The sequence below is a fragment of the Rhea pennata genome, chromosome 1 (genome assembly GCF_028389875.1).
Source record: "Rhea pennata isolate bPtePen1 chromosome 1, bPtePen1.pri, whole genome shotgun sequence".
Lineage (NCBI taxonomy): Eukaryota > Metazoa > Chordata > Aves > Rheiformes > Rheidae > Rhea > Rhea pennata.
The window spans coordinates 15,878,586-15,903,698 of NC_084663.1; the positions used below are offsets into that span (position 1 = coordinate 15,878,586).

General features: G+C 43.4%; 1 protein-coding gene across 1 annotated transcript; it reads right to left on the bottom strand.

Moving 5' to 3' along the window:
• Positions 1–777: 777 nt before the first annotated feature.
• SLC26A3 (solute carrier family 26 member 3) lies at positions 778–14,167 on the bottom strand. Its single transcript, XM_062581888.1, has 19 exons — positions 14,037–14,167; positions 13,473–13,612; positions 13,258–13,368; positions 13,013–13,170; positions 12,133–12,297; positions 11,273–11,425; positions 10,850–10,932; positions 9,157–9,304; positions 8,918–9,031; positions 8,730–8,807; positions 7,805–7,900; positions 7,163–7,269; positions 6,089–6,158; positions 5,908–6,000; positions 4,478–4,573; positions 3,544–3,777; positions 2,530–2,584; positions 1,520–1,665; positions 778–960 (listed from the first exon to the last, which is right to left on the bottom strand). The coding sequence occupies exons 1-19, from the start codon at positions 14,165–14,167 to the stop codon at positions 778–780; spliced, it is 2,361 nt and encodes a 786-aa protein (XP_062437872.1).
• Positions 14,168–25,113: the final 10,946 nt, after the last annotated feature.

Consider the following 25,113-nt stretch of genomic DNA (forward strand, 5'->3'; position numbering starts at 1 on the left):
TAGTAGCTGTACAAGTTCTCTACAGACTGTCAGAATAATATAGGTCTATGTACAAACACATGCAAATAGGATTAACATTACTTGCTTTTTCAACTATGTGAGTAGGTTGTCAGTGAAGTACGAAATAAGAAAATCCATGTGATTTTAGCCTCAATGTATGTACATAAATACATCTCTCTATATATATACACATACACAAATACTAACAAGTTCATTCCAAAACTTGGAACATAATCTTATATAGCAAATCCTTCGTAAGGTTTATGAAAGTATCCATCAGTCTTCATGCATTACTGTATCTGTATTCACCTTCTGTTAAGTGACGCTGTGTTGTTGGATGATACAGAATTTGGAATATTCAGTCTAAAATTTTGTTTCTGTTGGAATCTGTAGGAAGGACGTAGAAATACATGTCATTTTGAGTAAGGAATAACCAGGGTATGTGCTCTCTAGTGAGCGATATATGAGAATTTGCTATTTCAAAGCAGGAAGGCTTTTGGGAAGGCCTTCGTCTAACATTCTACATTTCTGTATAATATTCAACCCATTTTTTCTTTATGTGGCTGCCATATTCCAGATCCTGCTTTTCTTTTTGTTACTAGAAAGCAGCCAAAAGCTACCCTTCTTATCCCTCCACCAAGCCCCCCTTCTGCCTGCAATGTTTGGGTGAACGGGAGTAATGCTGAAGTTCTTTGCCCTGTGAACATGCTACCAGAGGCTTGTGAGCCCCTAGCAGGAGCCCCGTGAAACAGCCTTCACCCAGCCTCCCTCTGCGGATCATCCGTGTGCTGCCAGCAGGCAACACCAGGGATAGCCTCTTGCGAGCAGCTTTGGGGGACTGCGTTTCCCAGAGGCCTGGGGCTGGAGAGCTGCTGCTGGAACCACGAGCCTTACCGAGTGCTCCCGGCTGCGTAATCCTCTGCTGGTACTGATAATGCAATGGTTGTTGCTACCCTTCTCCTGCGGTGAACACAAGAAGTTTTGGGTTAGAAAATGGGATGTTTCTTCTTTTCTTTTTTTCCTTTTCTTTTACCTTTTTTTTTTGCATCAAAGGAGCCAGCCTGGAGGGAAGGAAGCTGCTCTCACTTGCCAACCCTTTGTGCTCCCCTGCGAGATCTCTGAGTCAGGGCAGAAAAGCTGGGCCAGTTTAACTAGGTAGGATTAGATCCTGATTCAAAGTATCTAAAATTAGATACTGCTTCAAAGTACCCTGCCTTGGCCAGATCCACCTCCTCACCCACGTTCCCAAAGAGGTGGCTTCAAGCGAAATCCCCCGCGAGGCCCATCTCCAGGTTATTCACCCCTCCCGGTGAGCTAAAGTAGTAGTTTGCTAGGCACCTGGCCAAGGGCCATGGTTACTCTCCAAATCTGTTGGAGACCAGCTAGATTCTGATCATTACTGCTTGAATTTAGACACTACAGAGTGGATATGGCTAGATATGCAGATCACTGTTGGTTACCACTAAGCTAAACAAATGACCTAATGTAATGTAGCAAAAGATGAAAACTGTAGCGTTACCTCAGTGGTCTTTAATTTCGGTGAGCTGGCTATGTCCTTCTTCAGTAAAATATGTAAAACTGCATCATGAATGGTGAGAAAAAACATAGATGGCTTAATCTCCTCATCAAAAAACGTGCTTCTCTCCAGTTTGTCCAGGAAACCCTCTGCAGGGGAACAAAACCGAAATACAAAGTGGTTTATATTAAAACTGAAGAAATGATATATCTTAGCATGACCACTGAGTGAACACACAGGAATTCTGGTTAGGTGCACTATTTTGTTTATTATCACAGATGGGTTCCTGTTTATTGATATGGAGAGGGTGGGATATAAACTTCTATCAGTGCTGCCCCAGGCAGGAGAGACTTTGAGCCCCATCTCTTTTTTGATGCCAACCTAGGCCATGCAATAGTGGCTTCTTGTTGCCCACAGCTGGGAGGCACAGACTGGGCAGCTGTAGGCAAAATGCACCTTCACACACAGCTGTCACAGGCCACTGTGGGTGGCATGAGATAGATCATGAATCCTCTCAGCTGGAGCTGTAGTCCTGTGGTCACCTGTTTTTTTTTCCCCTTAGCTGAAGGTTTGGATGTAGCAGCCACCAGAAGAGACCCAGGACAGCACAGCCCTTCACTCTTGCAGGACTGGGCACTTGCTTTTGTGGGGACAGAGTGATAAGAGAGGCAGAGAAATAGCAGGACACAGCAGGACATAAGAGATGGGAAGAGGGAGAGAGATGTAAAGGAGGAAACCAGAGTGAAAAAAGCTTGGAGGATGCTGGAGTTACAGGTCTTAGTTCCCTTTCTGCTTGTCCTGCTCTTGGTCACCACATTTAAAATGTCCATCTCATTTCAAGATTGTGTAGTTTGGCATGTGGCTTTCTGGCACAATCAGCACAGGGGTTGTCTCCAGGACTGCTTCATTATGTGTACAGGTTTGGACTGCGTCTGGAATGCCCTGGGGTGGATGAGGAAGGCAGCGAGATGAGGCAGAGCTAAATAGAGACTAACAGAAACCCAAGAACTCACCATGGGCCCCCACGATATAAGTATCTACGTCAATCCAGAAAAATTCTTTCAAAGTCTGTTGAACAGAAAACAGGCAGTATTTGGTTACTGATATTTTTCCTGTTAACAGCCATTACAGTGGTTAGCTGCAGCAGATATTCAGGCAAATTTAAGATATCGATCACATTTTGAACAATGGTGAAAAGCTCTAAATCCAGCCCCTGCTGCACCTAAAGCCAGAATGGTCTCTTCATATGGCTGCAGGCAGGGGTGACTGATCTTTTTGAAAAGGGGCAGTATGAAATACATTTAGCACACAGTGAAAAAAGGATCTCTCATAAATTGTATGGCTTTATTGCACCTACTTTACGCACGATGAAATTGAGACTCCAGAAGGTTCTGGAGAGATTTTTCTAGCCAGAAGTTCAAGCAGAACTAGCTTCCACCATATGTAGTGGATGCTTAGTTCCTATGGAAATAGGTTCATGCACCTAATTTTGGGTTTTAATATTTAATTGTAGCTACCACTACCACTGCTTGAAAATATTATCCTTTTTTCTTTGTTCAAGGTTGCCCTGGAAAGTGACAGCAGGAGCAGAAATGAAACTCCAGTGTTCTAACCCCCAACCCTATCATTAGAGCCATATTTCATATGTACATTTCTGTAAAGCTTCACAGAATGTTGCTAGTTGAAGAAAGGTTACCAGAGCTAGCAATGATGCTCTAACTCCAATCAACATTTAGATTAGATCCTATGATTATATATATATATAAAAATACTATGTGTATGTATGTGTGTGTATATATATATATATATATATATATATATATATAAATACTATCTTATATTTAGGCAGTATTATATCCTTATATCCTAAACATTCTCCATGGAAAATGTATATTAGAATTAACAATAACTGAAAGGTTGCCACTGATTTTCCAGTCCATATAGAAATACCTTTAAGAAGCTCATTACTTTCAAATACTTTTCTTTTTAAATGTTCACTGTCTGTCTGCCTCATTAATTAGAATTACCTTTTGGAGGATCCTCATAGCAGAAACATCGAGGAAGGACACTGCTGAGAAATCCAGAATGATGCTGTGGATGTCCACTCTGGGCACAGAGATGGTGGGAGGGAAGTCAGCACTCCAGTCTATCTTAACAGGCAAGTCCGTCAGGTCGGTGGGCTGGTCCAGTTCCTCTATCCTGTTGTTGTCTAATTCTTCATCAGACTCATGTGTGTAGTTAGCCATGCAGACCAAGCCTTTCTGTGTCAAAGGAGGAAAGTGGCACAGTCAGTACTGCTGTTTAAGACCTGCCCAGGGGAGAGAGTGCATCTTAAACCAGGGTGAGAGTCACAGCAATGTGAAGCTTGTGTATGCCTAAGACGGAGCAGGAGCTACCTGCTCTTTACACTAGAGAAAGTTCTGCCTCCTCCCGGTCTGGAGGAGTTTGGAAATGTCGGCATTCCTCTCATTAATCATTTAATCGTCATCATAATCAATTGATCATTGCGTTTTTTGTTCCACAAGGATATATTATTCCCAAAGTCAATGGTCAGATACCCTTTGATTCAGTGGCTTTGGAATAAGTCAACAAAAAGCATGAAGGATTTGGACTGAGAGGGAATCAACTTTATCTTTTCATTAATCCAGCATGAACATTGCCTCTGCGTGATCTGATCCTGTCAGCTGAAGCCAAGTAAAAGTCCACTGCAGACACGCAAGCGCTGCCTGTGGTATGGCTATGGGTCTCTAACTGTGAGCCCATGTAAAATCTTATTTTTGAAACTTGCATTTAGGTCATGAGGTGGCAATCTGAGGATAGCATATTGAATTAGGACATGGCAGGAGGAGGCTGAGAGGTGCTTTTCAGTCACTACAAGCTAGAGAGCTCGTTGCTTAATTCCTGGGGTCTTGCCCAGTTTACTCCCAACCTATCTGCATTTAGTGGAGTTGATTTACTTACAGGTGTCACTTGCAGCTCTCCTTTCTTCAGCATCTTTCTGATTTTCCTCAGAGCTTTGTTGCGTTTCCTCAAGACTCTCAATGGGTTGAAGCCGACCTGCAGAAACAGGACTGGGAATAATTCTTCAGGTTTAGCCAAAAATTCCAGTACCATATCAGAAAAGCATGATGTTCAGTCTAGAAACACTAGAAAACCAGACGCAAGCAAAAATAAATCAATCAATATCCTTAGCTGGATTCATTACAGTGCATAGAGCTTTTCTAAGAAAGATATTTCTTTGTATTTCTTTACTACCTTTAGATCTATGGTGTTTATAATTTAGAAATGCCTTTTGGAGCTGTTTTACTTTGAAACAGAGCCCCTTGTGCAGCTGCTCACCATGGCCCTCCCCGGCTTTTCTCCGTCTTTACAGAGCACAACCATCTGCCATTCCCTTGTCCTGCCAAGAGGACATGGTGCCACCATGTCCCTATGCATACAAGGCTGCAAGCCGAGGAGAGAGCACTGGTGAAACTGGAACTGGGACTAGGCTGGTGACTGGGCTGCATCTTTGGTCTGTGTCTGTGGTGCCTCATGCCTGTGATGGGGCCTCTCTGCGACATTAAAAGGTCCAGGGCAAAACCCCAGTAACAGCAGGGTTTTGCAGCATCTCACCTGGCTTTTCTTTCCAGTCATATGGGCAGGGTTCATGCTTTATGTGACCCAATGTCATATAGACATTGTTTTCTTTTCTTGAAGAAGAAAAACAAAAGTAATCATGCTGTCTGCATGAGTGTCTTGAATTTGTTAGCCAGTTTTAACAAAATTAGATGAGACTAATAAGGATAAAAACCCACTAAATTCCTGCAAATATTCTGAAATCCTCAGTGTGGAAGGAAAGGGAGATTATTGATATGAGTTCAATTCAAACAGCCTAGCTGGAGAGGTCTTCTCTGGTCTGCTGAGGGATGGAGGAGCCTGGCCTCCTGTGCTAGCTACAGAGCAACATGCTGCCATTGCCCAGGTGGCACAGAAAAAAACGAGTTCTCCTTCGTAACATGATTCCATTCAGCTCTTCTTCTGCCTGTTGAGATTAAGATCTTTGGGGCAAGTAAATGTAACATTTACTGGATATAAATAATATAAATGATAATGCAATAATATCCTTTTATATGTCAATGCACAATAATATCTCTGTGCCCATGGTACTTTTTTTCTAAAGCACTTTGAAATACGTGTATACATTGTTATGGTATAAATTCAGCACAAGTCAGGCTGTTCTGTTTCTCAGAGGTATGTATGCACATATAGGAGTAGAAAATTAATATTTGAATAATGCACAGAAATCTTTGAACTGTGAATAGACTGCCTACCTGCTAATTATTGGGAATTGCATTCACCTTTAATACATAATGCAATTCATCTATTTAAAACGAGCAACAAACACTTACAGCAGTGATGAGCTTCTCTTTGAAGAATTCAGCATTAGCAAAGAAGATAGGAGATGAGCATCTGAAAATCTTCACTCCCTCTGGCTCATAGATCTGTATAATGAAGCAACAGTATCACTAATGCCATCTATTACAGAAACACAAATGCAGCAAATAATGAAAGAAATAAGAAATTTCTCACATCAGTGTAATCCTTCCTGTTTCTGTAGATGTCACTTCTTCCAACGTTAGCCAGAACGGTGCAGCTTGGACTGTAAACAAACATACAAAGTTATTTGTACCTCCTACTGCAACCTGGTGGACTGGACAGTGGGGATCATGGTGAAACCTATAGTTTGCTGCTTGATTGCCTTGTGGTTCAAGGATTGGACAAAATGACCTCCATATGGGCAGCAGGTATAATGACAGTGGCATGAAACCCTTCTTTTGCAAAGCTGAAACAGCTTGGTGAATGATTTAAGACATTAACATCTCTGGCTGCGTCTTGAGGAAGATTTCACTCAAATGTGAGAATGGTGACAGCAAGCAGTGCTGTTTGATTTTGATGCCATTGTCTGATTTTGATTTGATGTCTTATTGTGAGTTAGCTGTTTCCCCAAGCTAGTAAGCAGTTATTCATGTGAGCTGATGCAGGAATAGTAATTGCTGTAGTTAGTGCAGCCCCATGCGGTGCCGGATTGTTGTGCCTGTGTATGAGACCTCCCAGGTGAGCATTTGCCCTGTCCAGCAGCCCTCCCTAACCTGGCTTTGTACGCAGAGTCACACCACAGGAACCAATATTAATACCCTCTTCTTCTCACAAACTTACCTGTTTTGGGGGGTATTTAGCATGCATGCAGCTAGGGACATTTCTTTACTCCTAAATACCTCTGCCCAGTTTCTTTCAGAGATTGCAATGTCAATTTTGCTGCAGTTTGCAGCACCCAGTGAGTGAAGATGGGAATGGTACTTCTCAGACATGCAACAACCCTGCTAGGGAGCCCCACGGCAGCCTGAGTCCCTACCCCGATTCAGCTTGCCAAGGGGCTTAGCACAGCCCTCCAGCAGCACCCTGCTTACCCCATGGGAAACCAAGGAGCTTGCTGCTGGGCTGAAGGGGAGTCTTACATTCAAGTCTTCAGATGCAAAATTGATTTTTAATATACTGTTGCTTGACAGACCAAGGCACGTGACTCTGGCCTTCACTTTCTGAGAGGAGATTATTTATACCCTGAGGCCCAGAGGTATTTTATTGTCTCATTCAGCAGGTACTCACATCTGGGAGCGGATGATCACAGTCAAAAGCTGGAAGGCCACAGCAACCGCCAGCCCAATGTCCAGGCCAAGGAAGACGGCGGCCAAAAATGTCACCACCCATATGGCCTGCAACGAGCGGAGAAGCGGTCCAAGGTTACCCACAGGTTATGGACTTGTATCATGAGCCCAGAGTGGGAGCAGGAACATCTGAACTGATATCTCGGCTCTGAAATGGCTGTCCTTACCCCTTTGGTAAGTGGTTTCATGTTTCCTATTTTTTCCGTAGTGGGAGCTACATGAGTGTATGAAAGGGAATGTGTAGCCCATGCATTAGTTATTTAGACATGTTACACAATCTTTTTTTGGCATTTGACTTCAAATAATGAGTCATATTTTGATGAAATTGATGTAAATTAATGTAGAAAAGAGAAGTTAGCAGAGAGAATTGACTGAAAACAGGTAGAACAAAATGCAAAACATAAACAAGGAGTGTAAGAATGAAAAAGGCAAGCTACTGTTGTAATTTCCATTTGGTGAAGTAAGGCAGGTATAAAAATAAAGATAAAATAAAGGGAGGCATAAAAATAAAGGGGATTTGTAAAATAAATGATTTTTCTGTAGTGTTTCGTTCCTGAACATGCGCGGGACTCCACTTACTTACACAGTCATGCTTGTCTTTTCTCCATAAGACGCCTATTTCCTTGAACTGCATGAGCATTCCCTTTAAGTTGCCAAGAGCCAAAGATGCAAGGACTGACTGTTAACAAAGACCAAAATGTTGCATTGTAAAACAAGCAAAGCATATGTTGAATGTTAAGACTTAAAAGAGCATACAAATAGCATCAAAGCGCAGCTGAAAGGTTGGGCAGCTCCTCCAGGTGCATCGCTGCTACTAGTCAGGATGCACCTTTCCATCGCACAGGAATCTCCCTAGCCAGAGCGCAGCATGGGACCTGACTCATGACTGTAAGTCCCGCTTATTTTTGGCACCTAAAAGCTGGTGCTGTGATGTTTGGATGTTTGGGCACCTGTGTTCCCTTTGAAGGTCTGAACTGAGATCAGTAACAGCTGCTCCTGGCTGCCTTCACCTTCCTCACTGTCACTCATCTGGAAAGAAAGGCCCTGATTTAAACTTTAGTGCAGTGTCCTTCTGGGGAAAAAACAGAGAAGTGCTTCATGTCCCTCTCACAGAACATCCCCAATAAAATCCGATAGCATTGTACAGTAATTGCTATAACAGAGTGGAACTGTGGGGTTTAAGTAGGAACGATTCCTGCATACCTTTCCGCTGCACAAGATGACCTGGACACCTGTTGAAGTGTCATTTCCTATTGTATCCTGTGAGCTATGGGTTATCTCATCCCTGCACAGGGAGACTCAGTGAAGAAGCAGCTGACCGCTTCTCTCTGTGTGTATAGTCAAAATCACATCTATGATCCTCTCTGCCATCATCTGAGAAAAAAACCCTGGATTTTGCAAAATGCTGCTCTGCTCCACTGGGGTCTATAAAACCTCCTGCTGACTCTTCCTGCAGCAGCTCTTTCTTTGGTGAGCAGGAAGAAGCGCTAGGTGAAACCAGTGAATACCTTCTGTAATGGCTCCAAGAGAAACCCAATGGCCAAGATCACAATCATGACGATGATAGCTGAGATAATACCAGCAATCTGCATGAGAAAACAATTCCACTGTGAATCTGTGCTCCGAGGCCTTAGGGTCAGCCAGCTTAGAGTGCTTTCTCGCATTAAATGCCACTATCATCTTTTATCTTCTGTACCTGGGTTTTGCCTCCCGTGCTCTCCTGTACACCTGATCTTGACAGCGCTGTACTGGAGGCAAATCCTTTGAATGATCCTCCAACTATATTACCTATCCCAAAAGCAATTAGTTCCTGGAATAAAAACATAGGAGACTGTTCTTAAAAGGCAGTTCAGGACAGTTATTCACAAGGCAAAGCATTCCTAAAATGACTTATTCCCTATGGACTAATAACGCAGCATTGAGTTATTTGCCTACCTGGTTGCCATCTAGTGGGTAGTCATGCTTGATGGAATACACTTTGGCCACCGAGAAGGCTACTGCAAACCCAACAATTGCAATGGAAAAGCCGTCGCCTATACACCTTTGGAAGACGCTTATATCAGGTGCAACAGGAGTCTGAAATCTGAAAGACAAAACCCCTGCTCTGTAAGAATATGTCTAAGGAGACAAATTATCAAGCAAGTTAGCTAGGTGGCAGCCTTAACTATGTGCTTTGAAGAGATGGGACATGTAACTGTGACCTGAACCCTGAACTTTGGACAAACCTTGACTGGGACAGGAATTCTCTGTTCTTCTTTATTCAGCTCAGTTTGTGTCTCAGCAAGTTCTAATTTACTTGGCCAGGACCAGCCACAGCTTATTTTGTCTAAGGTGCTTGCAAAGATCTGCTTTCTAATTATGCATTGATTTAGGGTCTGGCATAGTGCTGAGGCTCTTGCACAAGTAGTATGTTCAAGGAAGGATTTCACTGGATAGGAACAGAAAAAATCCCTGCATGGTTCAGTGTAGTGCTTTGGATGCCTAAATGAATATTTACTAAGTCCTGTTAGTCTGTAAGGCTAGCTGCTAGGCTTCCTGCTCCTTTGATCAGGGGCTTTTGAGGATCCTAGAAAGAATTCTTCACTGGGCCTTCCCCCCACATACTCTAAACTGAAATCTGAAGAACAGAGGCTCTCAGGCAAAAACAGCTGTTCCTCTGCCAGCTTCCTTCACTGCTGCTTCCTAGCGATCAGTGCTGAGGCAATTGGGATACCTCAGTAAATCGCTGCCGTCTGCTGTCCTAGTATTGTCTCCCTTCCTCTTTGTCTTAACGTGTGTCTACTAATTTTTTATGTCAAAATCCTGACATCCTTGGATATAACAGTTTAAGATCCTAAATCAAATAATACAGAAAATGCAGCATGAATCCTAGTTTTCCCCACTGCTGGGGGAAGTTACTGTATGGTATTTTACGGGATGTTGGTTTGGCTTTTTTGCTTTACTATAAGAAGATGGAGAAGGAAATCAAGTAGGAAAACAACACTAAAACGATGGGCACCCAAAGCCTCCCAGAAAAGCAGCAGCAGAAGGCAATCACGGCTCGGTGGCATGCTCCCCGCTCTTTGGGGCAAAGCGACTTTCTCCTCAAAGATCTGTTTTCTCTTAGATACCTTCATTTTAATAACGCTTAGCCTCAAAAAGCCTGTCGAGCTTCTAGCTGCCCTTGTAACCCTCCCTGGTGGAGCCTCCCAAGGTAGACGCTGCTGGGAGGTGCTCGGGGCGATGGCCACAGCAGGGGACCAGGTGGGCACCGTGCGTGGCGCTTTCCCCTGGCTGGTGGTGGCTGCCAACCACATGGGAAAAGGAGGCTGTGGGGCGCAATTAGCTCAGCACAGGGGGCACAATCAACCTACTGCTAAACCACTGTCTCGGAAATGAAGCATCCTGTTATTTCATGTATCAGGTTCATGAAAAAAAAGAAAATTATTGCACAGAAGATGTGCTCGATCAGGTAAATTTAAGCTATTGAAAATGGGTTCCCACGTGGCTGGAAGTAAAAGGCTTATTTGCCTTCTGAAAGAAGAGGATGCAGAAGATTTTAATAGAAAGACAAACCAAAATGATTCAACACTGACAAACTGGAAAGAACATTTTGCTCGGCTGGTAAACTATACAGCAAAGCACTTACCCCTTTTCTAGTTTTCCAACGACAGCTACATTATATTTTTCTTCAAATTTAGCGAAATAGGATATCAGTGCTGCTAAGACTGTCTGAAAGATAATACAAACCACCTCTATCAGGAACCGTCAAATAAAAAGATGAAGAAACTTTCAGCAAACACCTCCTTCTCCCTCCCGCATGCACTCCAGCCTCCCTGCTAGCGGCAGAGCTGGGCCCCAAGTCTGCACAGCCGCCTGCTGCTTGGGTGTAATTCCTGAACCTCCTCGTAGGAATGGTTCCACGTGCATAAAACATGCAGAGAACATATCAGAATAACTTGGACAACTTATTGTTTAACACAGCCCAGGAAAATAAACATTTAAAACAGAGCTTCCTGCATCGCTATCGTGATTGAGCGATTGCAAAAAGCGAACAAGAAGTGGCCGTTACCGTCAGGAGCTCGATGGGGATGGGCACTGGCAGCTTGGCTTTGTATCGATCGTTTATTTCCTTCACCACGAACACGACAAGCAGGACAATGAGTGACGTGACCAGGTCAGCAATGTTTGTTTTTGTGATTTGACTGAACACGCTTTCCAGAGTCTGCAAAAGCAGGGAGAAACACAGGGCGCCTTGTAACAGCGGTGCCTTGACGTGGTAGCGTTACTCTTTCCAGGGAGGCCTGTGCCTAAACTGCTTTAAGGACCACGGTGGCTGGGATTTATGCCCCCGTGAAGGCACACGTGTATTTATCCAAACAGTGACAGCATCCATGGGAAACCATTTCCAATGACTCCTGACTCCCCCATTTATGTCCGTGCCGTGAATGACATGAGGAGTGAACTGGATTTCCTCTGCCTACCGTGCCAGGAGGAGTGTGCTAGGACAGGACCTGTGAGAGATGGGGATTACTGAACGAGTCCCTCCCTCCAACCTTTCCTTCCTTTCTTCCTGCTTCCTTCTTTCCTCATCCTGCATGCCTCATGGAGTCATATCCAGCTTATATATCAGTCTTATAACATCAGTCCCATAAAAATGAAAAGTGCTTGTGGTAAACCTGAATGTGTTCTTAAAATATGCTAACATATAATATAAAATATTGTATAATTAGCCTAGCTAGGTACTAGCTAGAATAAGTTTAAAATATTACAGTCATATACTAATAACATATCTTTCTGCATTTTTGTCTTGTGTTTCCTCCTGCTTGGCTGGTTTATACTAAGATCTGCTATTACTGCCTTGTAGTATGCTGTCAGGTATACACCATAGGTTTCAGTAACATTAGCAAATACCGAACACTTAATACTTACATAGATGATGCCAAATGGTTTATTAAATCCAGGGACACTTAGTTGAAACATGAATTTCAGCTGAGATACCAAAACATGGATAGCTGCAGCAGTTGTGAAACCACTGATTAATGGTTGTGATAAATAAATAACTACGAATCCGAGCTGTAAAATTCCCATAAGCAACTGAAATGCAAAAAGACCAGATGTTAGTGAGATTCATTTGTATTTTTAAGCATTCTCTGCAACAAAGAGAACCTGCAACTCTTGTAATATTTAGTGGAAACAAAGATTTTCATCTAATCCCATATACCCAGGGATTAAGGAAAATACTGACCATTACCAGTCTTGCAATAAAGTCAGGACTTAGCAACAGCGGACAGAGAAGTCATTGCTTGAGGAGTTAAAAAGCTATTCATTTTATTTTGGAGCTCAAATAAATGTCCTTACTCTTACGGTTTTCAGTACAAGTGCTTCATGATATAAAAACAAATGCTAGAAATCATTACACAAGGAGGAATGTATTTTTTTCTGCAAAGACAAATCCAAATACTTCATTAATGTGAAACAGAGCCTTCATCCCCCCTCTGTGTGTCTGTATCACTCACTCTCCCAGCTACTTTTTGCCATCTAACAAAAGGTGTTTTGCTGTGAGTGGTGTGCACCTGCAGCAGGCTCTGGCCTGGGCAAAACCAGTGATTTTATAGGATGAAGCAGTGGGGAGCTGCTGGAAGTGGATCAATACCTCCTAGTCAATGGACCAAAGTCAGTCATGTGGGAACGGGAGGAGTTTGACTTCTGTGACTACACCGGTGGAAAGTAAAACAGGCAGGGAAGGGCAATTGCGATCCAGCTATTTGGGTAGGTGCCTACATGAACTCACGTGCAGGCAGACACTAACCTGCAAAATCCCAGACAGGAAGGTTACAGATGCAGCTACTAGCACCCTCTCTTCATTTAGTTTGGAAGTATTCACCACAGTGCCATTTATAGCAAAGTCATCTGGGATCAGTCTCACCACGGCACCTCCCACCATCAGGCTCAGGACAGGGAAGGGACCTGGTTAGCATCAAGGCATTCCCTTGTTAGCGTTTGAAGGGCTAACATTTTCCATCAGCTACAAGGTTCCAGTGTGCCTGAACTTACCCACTGAGATATGTCTGGATGTGCCAAAGATAAAATAGACTATGACCGGGAAGAATGCTGCATAGAGTCCATAGCTAGGGGGGACATTTACCAGCAGAGCAAACGCGAGACCTGTAACAACAAAGACACGAGGAAAGGACGGATAAGTTATAGGCTGAAGTCAGTTATACCCTCAATCTGACCTAACAGGTTGTGCACACGTTTCCTGAAAGTACCTTGCAGGATGGACACGAGCCCTGTGTTGATGCCAGAGATGATGTCGCTCAGGATCCATTCCTTGAAGCGGTACGCTGGCAGCCAGGAGAGAATTGGCAACAAACGCAAGGTGACTTTTTTGACCCTTTCTGTGGAACAGCTGTAAAGATACAACAGGCCACAGCTCTGTTAATGAACGCCTCGTCTGGTCCTTAGCCTGTCAGTGTGCGCTCCCAGTCTTCATAGGTGAAACGAAGGGAGGAGGATTCAGATACAGACTGCCAGAAGTCAACATCTTGCCTGTAGAAGGCCCTGAGCAACTCGCTCTAGCTGTGCTCTGAGCGAGGGGTGCTTCAAGTGCCCAGGAAAAGACAAGTTGGTTGAGATAAAACTGTAGGAAGATATTTAAGGGAAATAGTGTCTAAAAACCTTTGGAAAAATCTGACTTTGTGTTTGGTTAATGCGTTTCCATTTGCTTTGTTGGAATCTGACATGGAAGTTGTCAGAGGAAAATTTATGCTATCTGAGGGTTGCTGTTCAGGTTGTTTCTTATATCCAAATTATAAACAAAGAACTCTCCTTACCGAAAATATAATTTTAGGTGATCCCAAAATGTTTTATGGTATCTATGCAGTTTCTCATGCTCTTCCTCAAATAATTTCTGTGAGTATACAGGTCTGGCTACAACATAGTGGTTACCTACAGGCTCAACCATTTCCTCTGAAATGCTGGATAAGGATGGCGATTCTTGTGATGTGATTCTCTTTGCTGTTAGTCACTTAGAAACCTGTAAGGAAGAACACAGTCAGCTCCTTAGGTACTGTGAGGTGGATAACTATAACACAGATGAGCGAATGACCAGCTGAGCATTACCACCTTTGCAGATCAAAAGACAGCAAGTTGAGGGACACCCGCTTCACTTTGCCTGGTAATCCACTGCTGTCTACCTCCTACTGCAAGGCAGTGTTTCGCTGGAGCATGAACTATTTCTTTCTCAAGGTGCAGCCAGAAAATGGATAGCAGACTCTCTGAGTTGATTTATCTCTAAAGTCAGCTGCCTACAACTGTCTACAACGTCAGCTGTCTACAACTGCCTCACTCAAGGGACATCAGTTCCCCAAAGAATAAACAAGAATATCCCAAGCAGTCTCCATTCGTGGCTCTGCAGAAGAGCACTGAGCATGGCCAGGAGGCCTGGCAGTGCCTTGAAACCCGTCACAAAATTAAAGAGAAAAGCCAGAGTTCAGCTATCCTCTCCTGGACTTGGAGAAACTACAGCACCAGGGTCAAATCTTTTGGCTTGGACCTGTGTGATGAGGAAGTTACAGTAAAAAAGCACAATGTTGCTGCTTGCTAAATTATTTGCAAAATTATATTTCCTTAGGTTGTCTGAAACACTTTTCTGTTGCAACCGCAAACAGATCTCGCAATATCAGATCTAAATACTATTTTCTGTCAGGTCCCCATCCACATTAGCATGTTTGTACTAAATAGAAGTGTCACTCACTCACTCCAGCAATGACCCTTGAAACTTGCATTACAAATGAGAAGATTCAAGATTTTGTTTCGATACATAAATCTGGATATTTTTCAACGACTAAGTGATTCTGTCACTGTGCTGCCCATTTTGCTTAATCACATTTCTCTGAATGCCTTGCATTCTTACCACTAAACAGATGCATGATCTAAAAAACATTTATCTCCCCTTTTGTCATTAAATATTTAACACAATGCTAGTCCTAGACTGGAGGAGCGGGACATGCTCGTGGTAGTCTCTGGCTATGCTGACAGCAGGTTGTTCCTCTTTGTTTTCTCTCCCTTAGCACAAATGCTCCTCAGCGTCTTTGTGCTCGCTGGTGCTTTCGTGAGAGATGCCTGCTCAAAACTCATTCTTCCCCCAGGTCTAGCAGCCAGCTTGCACTGAAATATGTTACGTGTATTTCTAATTTTGACTTGTGTGTGCACAATTGTTGAAGCTGTCCCGGCACATCACATCATTTCACGTGGAACAGAGTAGTTCGCCTAGGTATGAACAGATGGAAAGGTGTTTATCTATGGCAATATTTGCATTAAGATGGGGGTCCTATCCTGAAACCCACAGAAAAGCTGCCTTGCCACATTTCATGGCCTGTTATTGACCTGGTCCAATTTATTTCACTTCCAATTTTCTGCTAGCTTATTGTGGGGAAATTTGTGGATGTGTAAAAGTCCAAATAATGTTGGATTAACCTCTTAGATATTTTTTTGTGGACTTACTGCTTTTCCACAAATGATTTACTATTTTGGCAATGGACTAAACAATTTTTTACATAAAAGAGATAGGCTTATAGTACTTTCCAAAATCTGTGGAGTAATAATTCCACCGGACTAACACTCAAAATCCAAATTCATCAAGACTCCGATCCAAAGTCTGTTAATATCAGCAAGAGAGATCATACTTACTGCAATACTATAAATTTATACCACTGTCCCTCCCTGTGCCTGGATCAGAGTTCGAAAACTGAGGGTGATGAAACTTAAATGAAAAAAAAATGGCTAATTTTGTTCTTTCTCTTTTCTAAATCACACTGTACATAGCTTTGCAGGAAATGTTTTATCTGGCAAAGATTTTATAATTATTCTATCTCCTAGCATGTGTATCAATCTTCTAGACTTAATATCACAAAGAGTAATTTGTTCAAAACCTTGTTGAACAGTTTTGTTTGTCACATTGTAGGGCTAGATGTGCTATGCTTACTCTTTGAAATGCTCATAAGCCATAAAAATAAAAGAATTATCCAGATTTCTCTTTTGCTTCAATTCTTTCCTACTGCAGTAACTGTTGCGAATAGCTTAATTGTCACTCTGGCCTTCTTATCCAACCCTTATTCCCTTTTCAGACCGTATTTAATGCTTTGATGCCCTGATTTCAGAGAATGCGCAATGTGCCTCTTTACAGGTCCCAAAATATCCTTCAATTTCCTAGAGCTTGTGTTGTTGAAGGTGTAAGTAGTTTGTGCCTTTTTTTTTTTTTTTTTTCCTGATAGAAACTCCAACTTCCTGCTTCTCGTTCTGGTTGGCTTTGGACCAATGTCACAGTAGTTCACATGGAGTCCTGCATCCTCCAGGGGAGGAGCAGGGGAGACCAGAGGGTCTCCTCAAGCTAAATAATGTAAGCATATGCCTCTGTCGAAGACCATGGTGCTGTGTGGCATTATCCAAGTTAAGCTTAACCAGTGTAGCCTGAGTGCCTGAAACACGATGGAAGGTGCCTCCCGAGTTTCTCGGCTAGATGATGGCTGTGGCTACTCACCCTCCACCCATCCATCCTGTCCCAGCTGCGTTGCTCATTTCCATCTCCCTCCCAGGTCTGTCAGGATCTATCAGGCATCCGTGACTTCAGTCACTAATGCTTTCCTAATGCTCACTCGTATTTTCCTCCCAAATATATTTAGGAAGATAGAGTCCCCTTTGCATGGGGATTATTGATAAACGGGATTTTTTCTCAGCTCTCTGCACTGTGGCTTACTTCAGATGTTTTAAAGAAAAGTGAGTATTGTGGCAAGTGCCAGTGTACTGGAGGCTGATGTCTTCTGCAAGGCCCGAGAAGAGAGATTCTAATTCTGGCAACCTATATTGCCTTGTCAAAGTGCTTCTGCCATTAATCCTTGGACTTCCTGCTGGAGACTGCCAATTTTAGTGCAACTCTGATGACTTCTATACTGTGTCCAGCCACCCACAGAGAACGAGAGCACGGGAGGAGATTACACTGCATAGCTATCAAACGGTAACAACTTTCACTTACTGTTGACCGAGCCCAGATCTGAACTGAATACTCAGAGATAACATTCAAGTTCAGTTTTGTTCCTGGTATAGTTTATAGCTTCTGAGCCTATTCTTATGGATAGAAATTAATATCGCTACCCTCTCTCACAGGTGAGAAGCTCTTTACTCCACTGCTAATCCTCCACATTTGTGAGCCTTTGCTATTGCGTATTTTGGCATGTGTCATTTAGTTGATCAGATTAACAAAGGGATATTTTCCCCCTCTATTAATTTATCCTAAATATTGACTAAGAAGTCAAAAATCTGGTAACTTGTACCAAATAATTAAATGTCAGCACACTGTGTCCCTCTTTTCAATCTATATATACATACTCACAAACTCTATTTCTCTCCAATATAAGCATCTAAAAATACAAAAAAATCTGCAAAGGAACCTTCTACATTTTACAGTAATTCCAATGCATGATTAGAAGCATTTTATTTATGAGCATTAATTTACCTATCCTGTCTCCAGACTGACAAGCCAGAATTGTACCTGATATGTCTTCTGCAAAGCTCTTCAGAAGAAACCAGATGAAGATTTTATAGAAAAGATATCCTTGAAATTTTCAGAGGCAGTGCAGGTAGCTCATGCTCTTTTTCATTTCAGAACCTCCCTAAATACTTTCTGAACATTAATAACTAACTTCAGTTAACTTTTACAAGAAAAGGAAGATTTCACTGTGGCCTTGACCATTGAGCCTATCCTTAGGAGGGATGATAAGAGTCATTTCTTAAAGTTCTTGGGGAGATTGCTTAACTCCATTTGGTGAACTGTTTTAATTGGTTTGCAGAGATTAATATAGGAAAATAGAGATGAATAAGAAGGATTGTCTGTTGTAATCCTGTCCTGTGCATCTGCCAGGTTTCTGTTGAGCATGGTAGGAAGTGGTGACAACAGCCCTGTAAAGGGTACCCTTCACTCCTGAAACAACCTTGACCTGGTGATATGGGAGACAGTACTGCTGGGAATGCCGGCTCTGGACAAGATGTGCCTATCTGAACATTTACTGCTACGCATCTTTAAAGGAGCATTAATTATCTTTGCAGAAGTAATTCCTACATACTCAAGTTGTATCTGAAGCTGGCCTTGGTGGGGATCCCCAAAGGGCAGCATGAAATGGTGTGGCTGGTGGCCAGTGGCTGTGGCATCTTGCAACAGGAGTGGGAAAATGCAGATGGGTGTGTAGCTACAGTGCTGGGCAAGACTGCAGCATGGGCCAGCTGGACCATCCCCATAGGAGCCTGTTCCTCCCCTTTGACTACAGAGGAACACAGGGAAACTATCCTCCCTAGGCCAAAGCAAACCTTTGTAAATACTTCTCTGAGACACTTAAAATCACCTAAGGTTACATAGCTGAAATAATATTTTTCTGCCTTAAAGTGCAACTTCAGTGGAAGGTGCCTGTGCTCAGGACAGTAGTAGGCTGTAGTTCTTTGGTGCTGGTGACACCATAGCATCTGAGCTTCCTGAAGAAAAATGTGCTTAGGACCCTTTCTTGAGGTTGTGCTGCTACAAACACCTAGAAGTCCTTCAATCACAGACACTTGTTGTACATGGAGAGCCCTGGGAGAGCAAGAGACTCAGTATCTGACCACCCATGTCTGCAAAGGACCTGGTGCTCCTGAGGGAATTCCTCCTGCTTGGAAGCGGGAGGTCTCCTTGGCCTTGAAGGATTTGCAGTCACAGACCCTGCTCTCGAAGAACATATTATCCTCATCTGATGAAAGGGAATTGAGTGCAGGAGGGCACCCTGCAAGCTCTGGAGGGATCACAGCACTCGTGGGTCAGGGAGAGCAGACAGGAAGAGTTTAATGGTTTGGCTCCCAGGGTGGCTTGTACATGTTTCAGTCAATGACTAAATCAAGAAATAAGTGAGTGAGCAGAATCCCAATATCTCTCCCCACAAGGTACTTGCTCTCTTAGCCTGTATAGCCATGGTTTCAACAGCTTTCAGTCTCCCTTCTCTCCAAAGTGGTATGGCCATGGGAATGCTTTAAAACTACTTTGAAGTATTCAATAAACTTTTTAATTTATTGTATTCTATATGTCTCATAAGGAGCTGCAGTGTAAAAAGCAGGAGAGCTGTTTCAGGACTAAATCTAAGAGGGATTCTCAGCTCTAATAAAGTCAGCAGAGCTTTGACCTTGCCTTGATCATATTCACATTTAAATGCTTTACTCTTGGAGTATTTCTGTTGATTCACTGAAGCAATAAGGTGCTATGCTGTGTGACAAAGGGAATAAACACTTTGGCCTTTGCTTTTGCAGCTGTAGTGTTAAGACTACAGTTTTCTCTTATTGATGCAAAAGAGGTTTAGGGCAAAGGGTCATACAGAGGGCAGGTTGCTTCTGTCCCACACAGCAGCATTTCAGGTGGATAAAAGCCCTGTTGCCTTTACACTAGCCCTTTAATACCAGCTAAGCTCCACAAGCTAGAGGCAATGTGTATAGTGGACCTTTTCTCCCAAGAAAGCACAGAGGTGAGAGAATGAAAATTTCTTATCACTCTGTTTCTTCAGCAGCCCCAGAAAGGCAGAACATCGAGTACCCTCAGCTCTCACGAGAACAAGAGGAAGCTGAGGGTACTCAATGCCTGGCAAGGGACCAAGGTCTGATTGATTTACCACACTAAACTCTGCCTTTCTGGAGAGCTGCTTAGTGGGCTGAGCTCTGAAGGGCATCACGTGTACTGACTCCTGCTGTGGTCAGTATGAAGAGGGCAGGGACAAGGAAGAAGAACAAGTAACAAACCATCTGAGCAGATCAGAGAGAAGCTATTTTTCATGGAGAAAGAAAAAAAAAAATCTGTCAGTGTTGTCAAGGGGGATGCATTTTTCTTGTGAAGAGCTCCATGTCTTTCCTTAGTGTTAAATAAACACCAGGATTGACACTGGGAGATTAGCTGGCTAAGAGTGTACATAACAACATCAGACTGTGCACATTTCCAGTGTTACCCAATATTTTCCTTTACCATGTGCTTTATACGCTTCTGTTTTCATGTCCACATCCTGTCCTCTGCCTCCCATTTGATCGTCACTGGACAGCCCAAGAAATCCCACCTGGTTCTGCTGTGTTGTGTCCTTCAGCCAGAAACCTTCGAACAAAGTGACTCTCTCATTGCTGTGTTGCTTTCAGTGCAGCTCCTCACCCCAAACTCCAGTCCTTCCAGTCCTTCCAGGTATGAAATCTCGTTCTACTTGGGCAGCCCTGTGAGTAGAAGAAACATATTTTGCTCAGCAGTAAGCATGGCTGTGCCACTGGTTGATGCCAGCTCCTTGCACCCCTTTCAGAGGGAGGAGTGGGAACACTGTGCATGGTGTCCCCAGGGAGCTTTGAAGCATTTTTATCCACCCCTTCTTTCTGGAAGGATGACAGCCCCAGTGAGGGCCTCTGATTTTAGCAGGGAAAATGGATGACCCTGTGGACTCTTCATGGAAAGGGGTATCACTTGCACCCCATCAACTCATACCAGAAGGAAACATAACGTTGCTTTACTTTCAGCTTCTTATATTCTCTAGTTCATTGTTTTTCCCCCAAGTTTCTCTTTCTAGCATCCTGAGACATCAGTCGAAACAGCCATGCTAATAGGTCAAATTCAGTGCTGATGCATAAGAGAGAGAGGTAAGAAACAGCAAGTTTAATCAAGAAACAGGCCTCAGACAGTCAAGGGAAGTTTGGAAAGGATAGTTAAGCTGGGCAGGAAGGGGAGGCCAGTTCCTCCTGGACTTACTCAGATTTACCAAGTCTTATAGAAAAACAGCTTCTGAATTTTGCCTAGTGCCTTGGGAAGAGGTAGCACTAGGCTAGGACACGGGTCATAAAAACTTCTCACTCCTTGGTACAGAGAAAGCAATGAACAGGAGCACCCAGTGCTATTACAGCAGTGAATTGTGCAGAGAAGCTGGAAATTTCCAATAAAAGGGTTGGTGCCATGTTCACATACCACATTCTCATTTTTATTTTGCATTTCTTTTATTACACTACTGTATTTTAATTCCCTTTTATTGTGTGCTGAAGAGTTACTATGACTCACAAGTAAGCCATGCTGGCCCGGCTGATGGGGCTGTACGAGGCGTTACATCATAAGGAAAACAAACACAAAATCCTGCACTTTGCCTTTCAGAGCAGAGGCAGAGGTTTGTTACCCTCCTCGGCCAATACTACAAATTGGGCCTCGTTCTTCCAGGCAGAAGTATCATATTTTAGTCCAGTATTAGTTTTGTTTTCTCTCTTTCGGTTCCTTAGAACAGATGAGATCGCTCACATGAGAGGCAAATGACTCAATTAGACTGGTTGATTCTGCGTTTAACTGCATTTTTACACTATGTCCGAATGCAGCAACATGTTGTTGGAGACTCGGCGAGGCTGAGAATCGCGGTGAAGGGAGATGCGACGTGCCGGAGCCCCACAGAGCTTCTCCTTGCGGAGAGGGGTGAGGCAGGGGATCTGCAGCGTCCGGTCACGAGCCACTGCCACGAGCACTTGGAGAATTTTTCAACATAGGCCAATTTCAGGAAGAAATAACGTCTGACTCAGACTCTCATATAGTAGTTATAGATATCCTGCCTCTGTGAACTGAGGCTGAACACGCTCGTGTTGGTCAGCTTGCCCTGGCCCCACCTCCGGCACCTCTGGGCTAGAAAAGGCCCGTTTGCCCGTAACTCCATCCCCAGGCATGACATCTGTCCTACTCGTGCCTCCCTGAAGGTCAGTCAGGACACCAAGCCTTGCAGAGCACAACGGCGGTCGCCTGAATTTCAGTCATTAAGCCAAAAACATTTCTGTTACATCGGCGCTAAATCAAATGGGCGTGAAAGTAAAAAGAAAGCCCCCAAACCAAATACTAATTGTAACAAATGGCCAAAGCACCACCTAGCAACGCGGCTGTGGAAGGCTGAGTACAACAAGCAGCTCCTCTAAGCAGATGCTGGTACTGAATTTCCTGACCAAGCTCGGAACATTACTCCCAATTTCCTCTATTATAAGTCAGTTGAGTACAATTATGGTTGTTTATCCATTTTGAAATATCTTTAAAGGTCATGCTAAAAATAGCCCATGATAAATAAATATGCAGAAGGTATTTCTGTGTAACTAGTAGAAGGTTTGAATATATTTAAACTTTAAGTCAAAAACAGACCCTTTTAATGATTTGTATGTGCGCTCCAGGTCTCCCTAAGTAGTGTACCTTTGCAGATAGTAGTGCAATAAAACACTCCATTATCTCCAGATACTTTAGACTATGCCATTCCTTAAACCGTGTGAATTATGCCTGAGGTTTCCCTCAGGTAACTGTTACATGGAAGAATGTATTTCCCAATATTTCACCAGGCCTCTTATCAGTTTGTCGGTTCCTATCAGCTCCAGCCTGTTTTGCAGAATGTGCAAAATGAAATGGTTTGGCTCTTTGCTCACGGAGCAACACGGCTGCACTTATCAAGCAGAGAGGTTCATCTAGCTGAGCTTTTGACCAGCTTATGGGCATTTCTGTTGTGGTGCTGCCTGCTGCACCCTGTACATCTTGTTTGAGTTACAAATCTGAATGCAATGCCATTTACAGACTTTACAGCTGTAAGCCTCTCAGTCTTCAAAAGATTTATGGAAGAAGCAAATACAGTAGATAAAATATACTGAAAATACCCTCCTTCTAGCTCTTCACTGAAGCTCCTTTGTGGTTTGCTACCACTGCAGATTAAAAATGTCTGGGATCTGTGCTTCCCCAAAAGCGTTAGCTGAATTATTTGCCAAGTGTTTGTTCCAGAGCTGTTCAGCTGTGCACATCCCCGCTCTTTATAACCATTTGAAATCACATCTGGATTTTGAAATTTTAACCTGAACTCACCTTTATTTTCAGTCTGCTCTTCCCCTGGAATTGCACAAACCAGGTAGTCATGGGACATGGAGTATTTTGTCTGTTGATCTTACATCAGGATAGTTTTGGATTATTTAGCAAATCTTACTTTCTTAAATAGTTTGACAGATGTAAAGAGATGAACTTCCAGTTTCTGTATTGCAGTAAATTGTCACTGAAATTCTTTGAATGTTTTTATGTATTGATTTACTGTTAACATACTTAGCAGTGAATTGGGTAATTTTCATGGGGACTATTTGTATTATTCTAAATCAGCGAGTTTTAACCATTTCCTTGTATGAGCTCAAGAGTATTTCAGTGCAAACTTCCCAAGTGTCCATTAGCCTCTAGCATAGAGGATTCTGCTCTTCATTTTGCAGCATTACAGAGACCTTAGAAGTAGAGCAGTGACGGGCAGGTGTTCAGAGACCACACACTAACAATCACTAATTTAGATCAATTTTTTGGATTAGTACAAGCAGACTTTCACCTCTTTATATTTGATGTCTATATCATATAATTTTAGAGATCACAGACAATTTTTTATCTTATTTTTATTATCATAATTACTTTTATCATCACAATCATCAGTAGGGCAAAAAAGGAAAATAAAAGAAATATTCAAGTTTTGAATTTGGTTGCAAGCAGAAATGAAACATTATGTTAATCTCTCTCATTGTCAGTCCACAAATTGGATGTAACTCATGATGCTGAAAAATCCTCCTGTATCCTCTGCTGCAGTCACACCACTAAATATCCTATACACTTGCTTGCAGAACAGTGCAGAGAAATATTAAAACATCTTTTTGCTGATCAACAGGTGGCCTGATCTGTGTGCTCAGGAGATGGCAGAAGTAGAAAAGTCCTAATTCAGAACTGAAATTAGATAGTCCTGAATTGCAGATACAGGACTCATTGTTGATACTACTTATTTAAGGGGGGTTTTCAAGAATGACAGGTAAGAGAGCCAGCAAAAAGCAACAAGGAAACATTTGAATGAATGTTCATTTACCACTTGGTGACCTTTTCTCATAAGAAAATAAACACAAGATAACCACACAGTGAAGCAGTATCAGCTAGGAAACTGTTTGAAAGCGATAGCTCGGTTTTTGGCTTGCTGTTCTGTTCTCTAGAAACAACCCACTCCTAACAGCTCCAGACACAAGGGATGGAGCAAGAGATGGGTGAAGGCGAGATGCTTCTCTTGCTGCCTGCTCGGCCCGAGCTTCTGCTGGGGGGAGGAATCGGCGACACTCGCCAGCTCTCTTCCTGGCACGAGCCTGCTTGTCGACGAGGTGCAAGCCTGGCTCTGGGCTCCCTGAACACAGCACAAGCGGAGAGCAGGAAGCGATTTCTGTGCTCAGCAGCCCCCAGCCCTGGTCCTTGGGGGGTGGGGGGGTGGGGGGGAAGTATGCAAAAATATGCAAAGCAACAAATCCCGAGGCCAAGCGTGCAGGCTGTAACCCGCAAGTGCTAGTAGCAGCGCTCTCAAGCTCCTGAAAACCCTGCGTGGTGCTGACACCGTCGTTCGCAGGGGGTTGCGGGGAGCCGAGTGCGGACAGCACTGCCTCCTGATCGGGGCTGGTGCTCCCGCCTGTGCCCTGCCAGGCAGCCCCAGCTGGCAATCATGTCAGATCTGGCAAGCTAAAAACATTGGGTCTAATCAGTTTAGGATAAAGGCCATCTCAGAAAAGATAGTTGCTCCAGGAAAACTATCCTCTTTCTCAACAGCTGGCGACGTTCCCACTGAGTCACCAGTGGGCCTGTGGTGGGGCGAGGAATGACAGCAGATGTGTCCTTTGGGTGAAACTAGAAAGGGAATCTCCCCCGCACTGCGTATCAGGTAAAAGCGCCTGAAAACGAGACAGTGAGAAACTGGTCTGTCCGCCTCAGGGGGGGCATAGGGCCTGGGAAAAACAACTGTGATCCTCAACGCAAGTCAAAAGAGCAAATATTTGGGGATAGGGGAATGCCACGGGGACAGGGAGCCGTGTGTGTGAGAGGTG

Coding starts and splice junctions, on each gene's coding strand:
- SLC26A3 (XM_062581888.1), bottom strand. CDS start 14,167: ATGGTTGAGCCTGTAGGTAACCACTATGTTGTAGCCAGACCTGTATAC. Junction 13,369..13,472: donor GCTCGTGTCCATCCTGCAAG/GTACTTTCAGGA, acceptor TTGTTGTTACAG/GTCTCGCGTTTGCTCTGCTG. Junction 8,808..8,917: donor GCACGGGAGGCAAAACCCAG/GTACAGAAGATA, acceptor TTTCTCATGCAG/ATTGCTGGTATTATCTCAGC.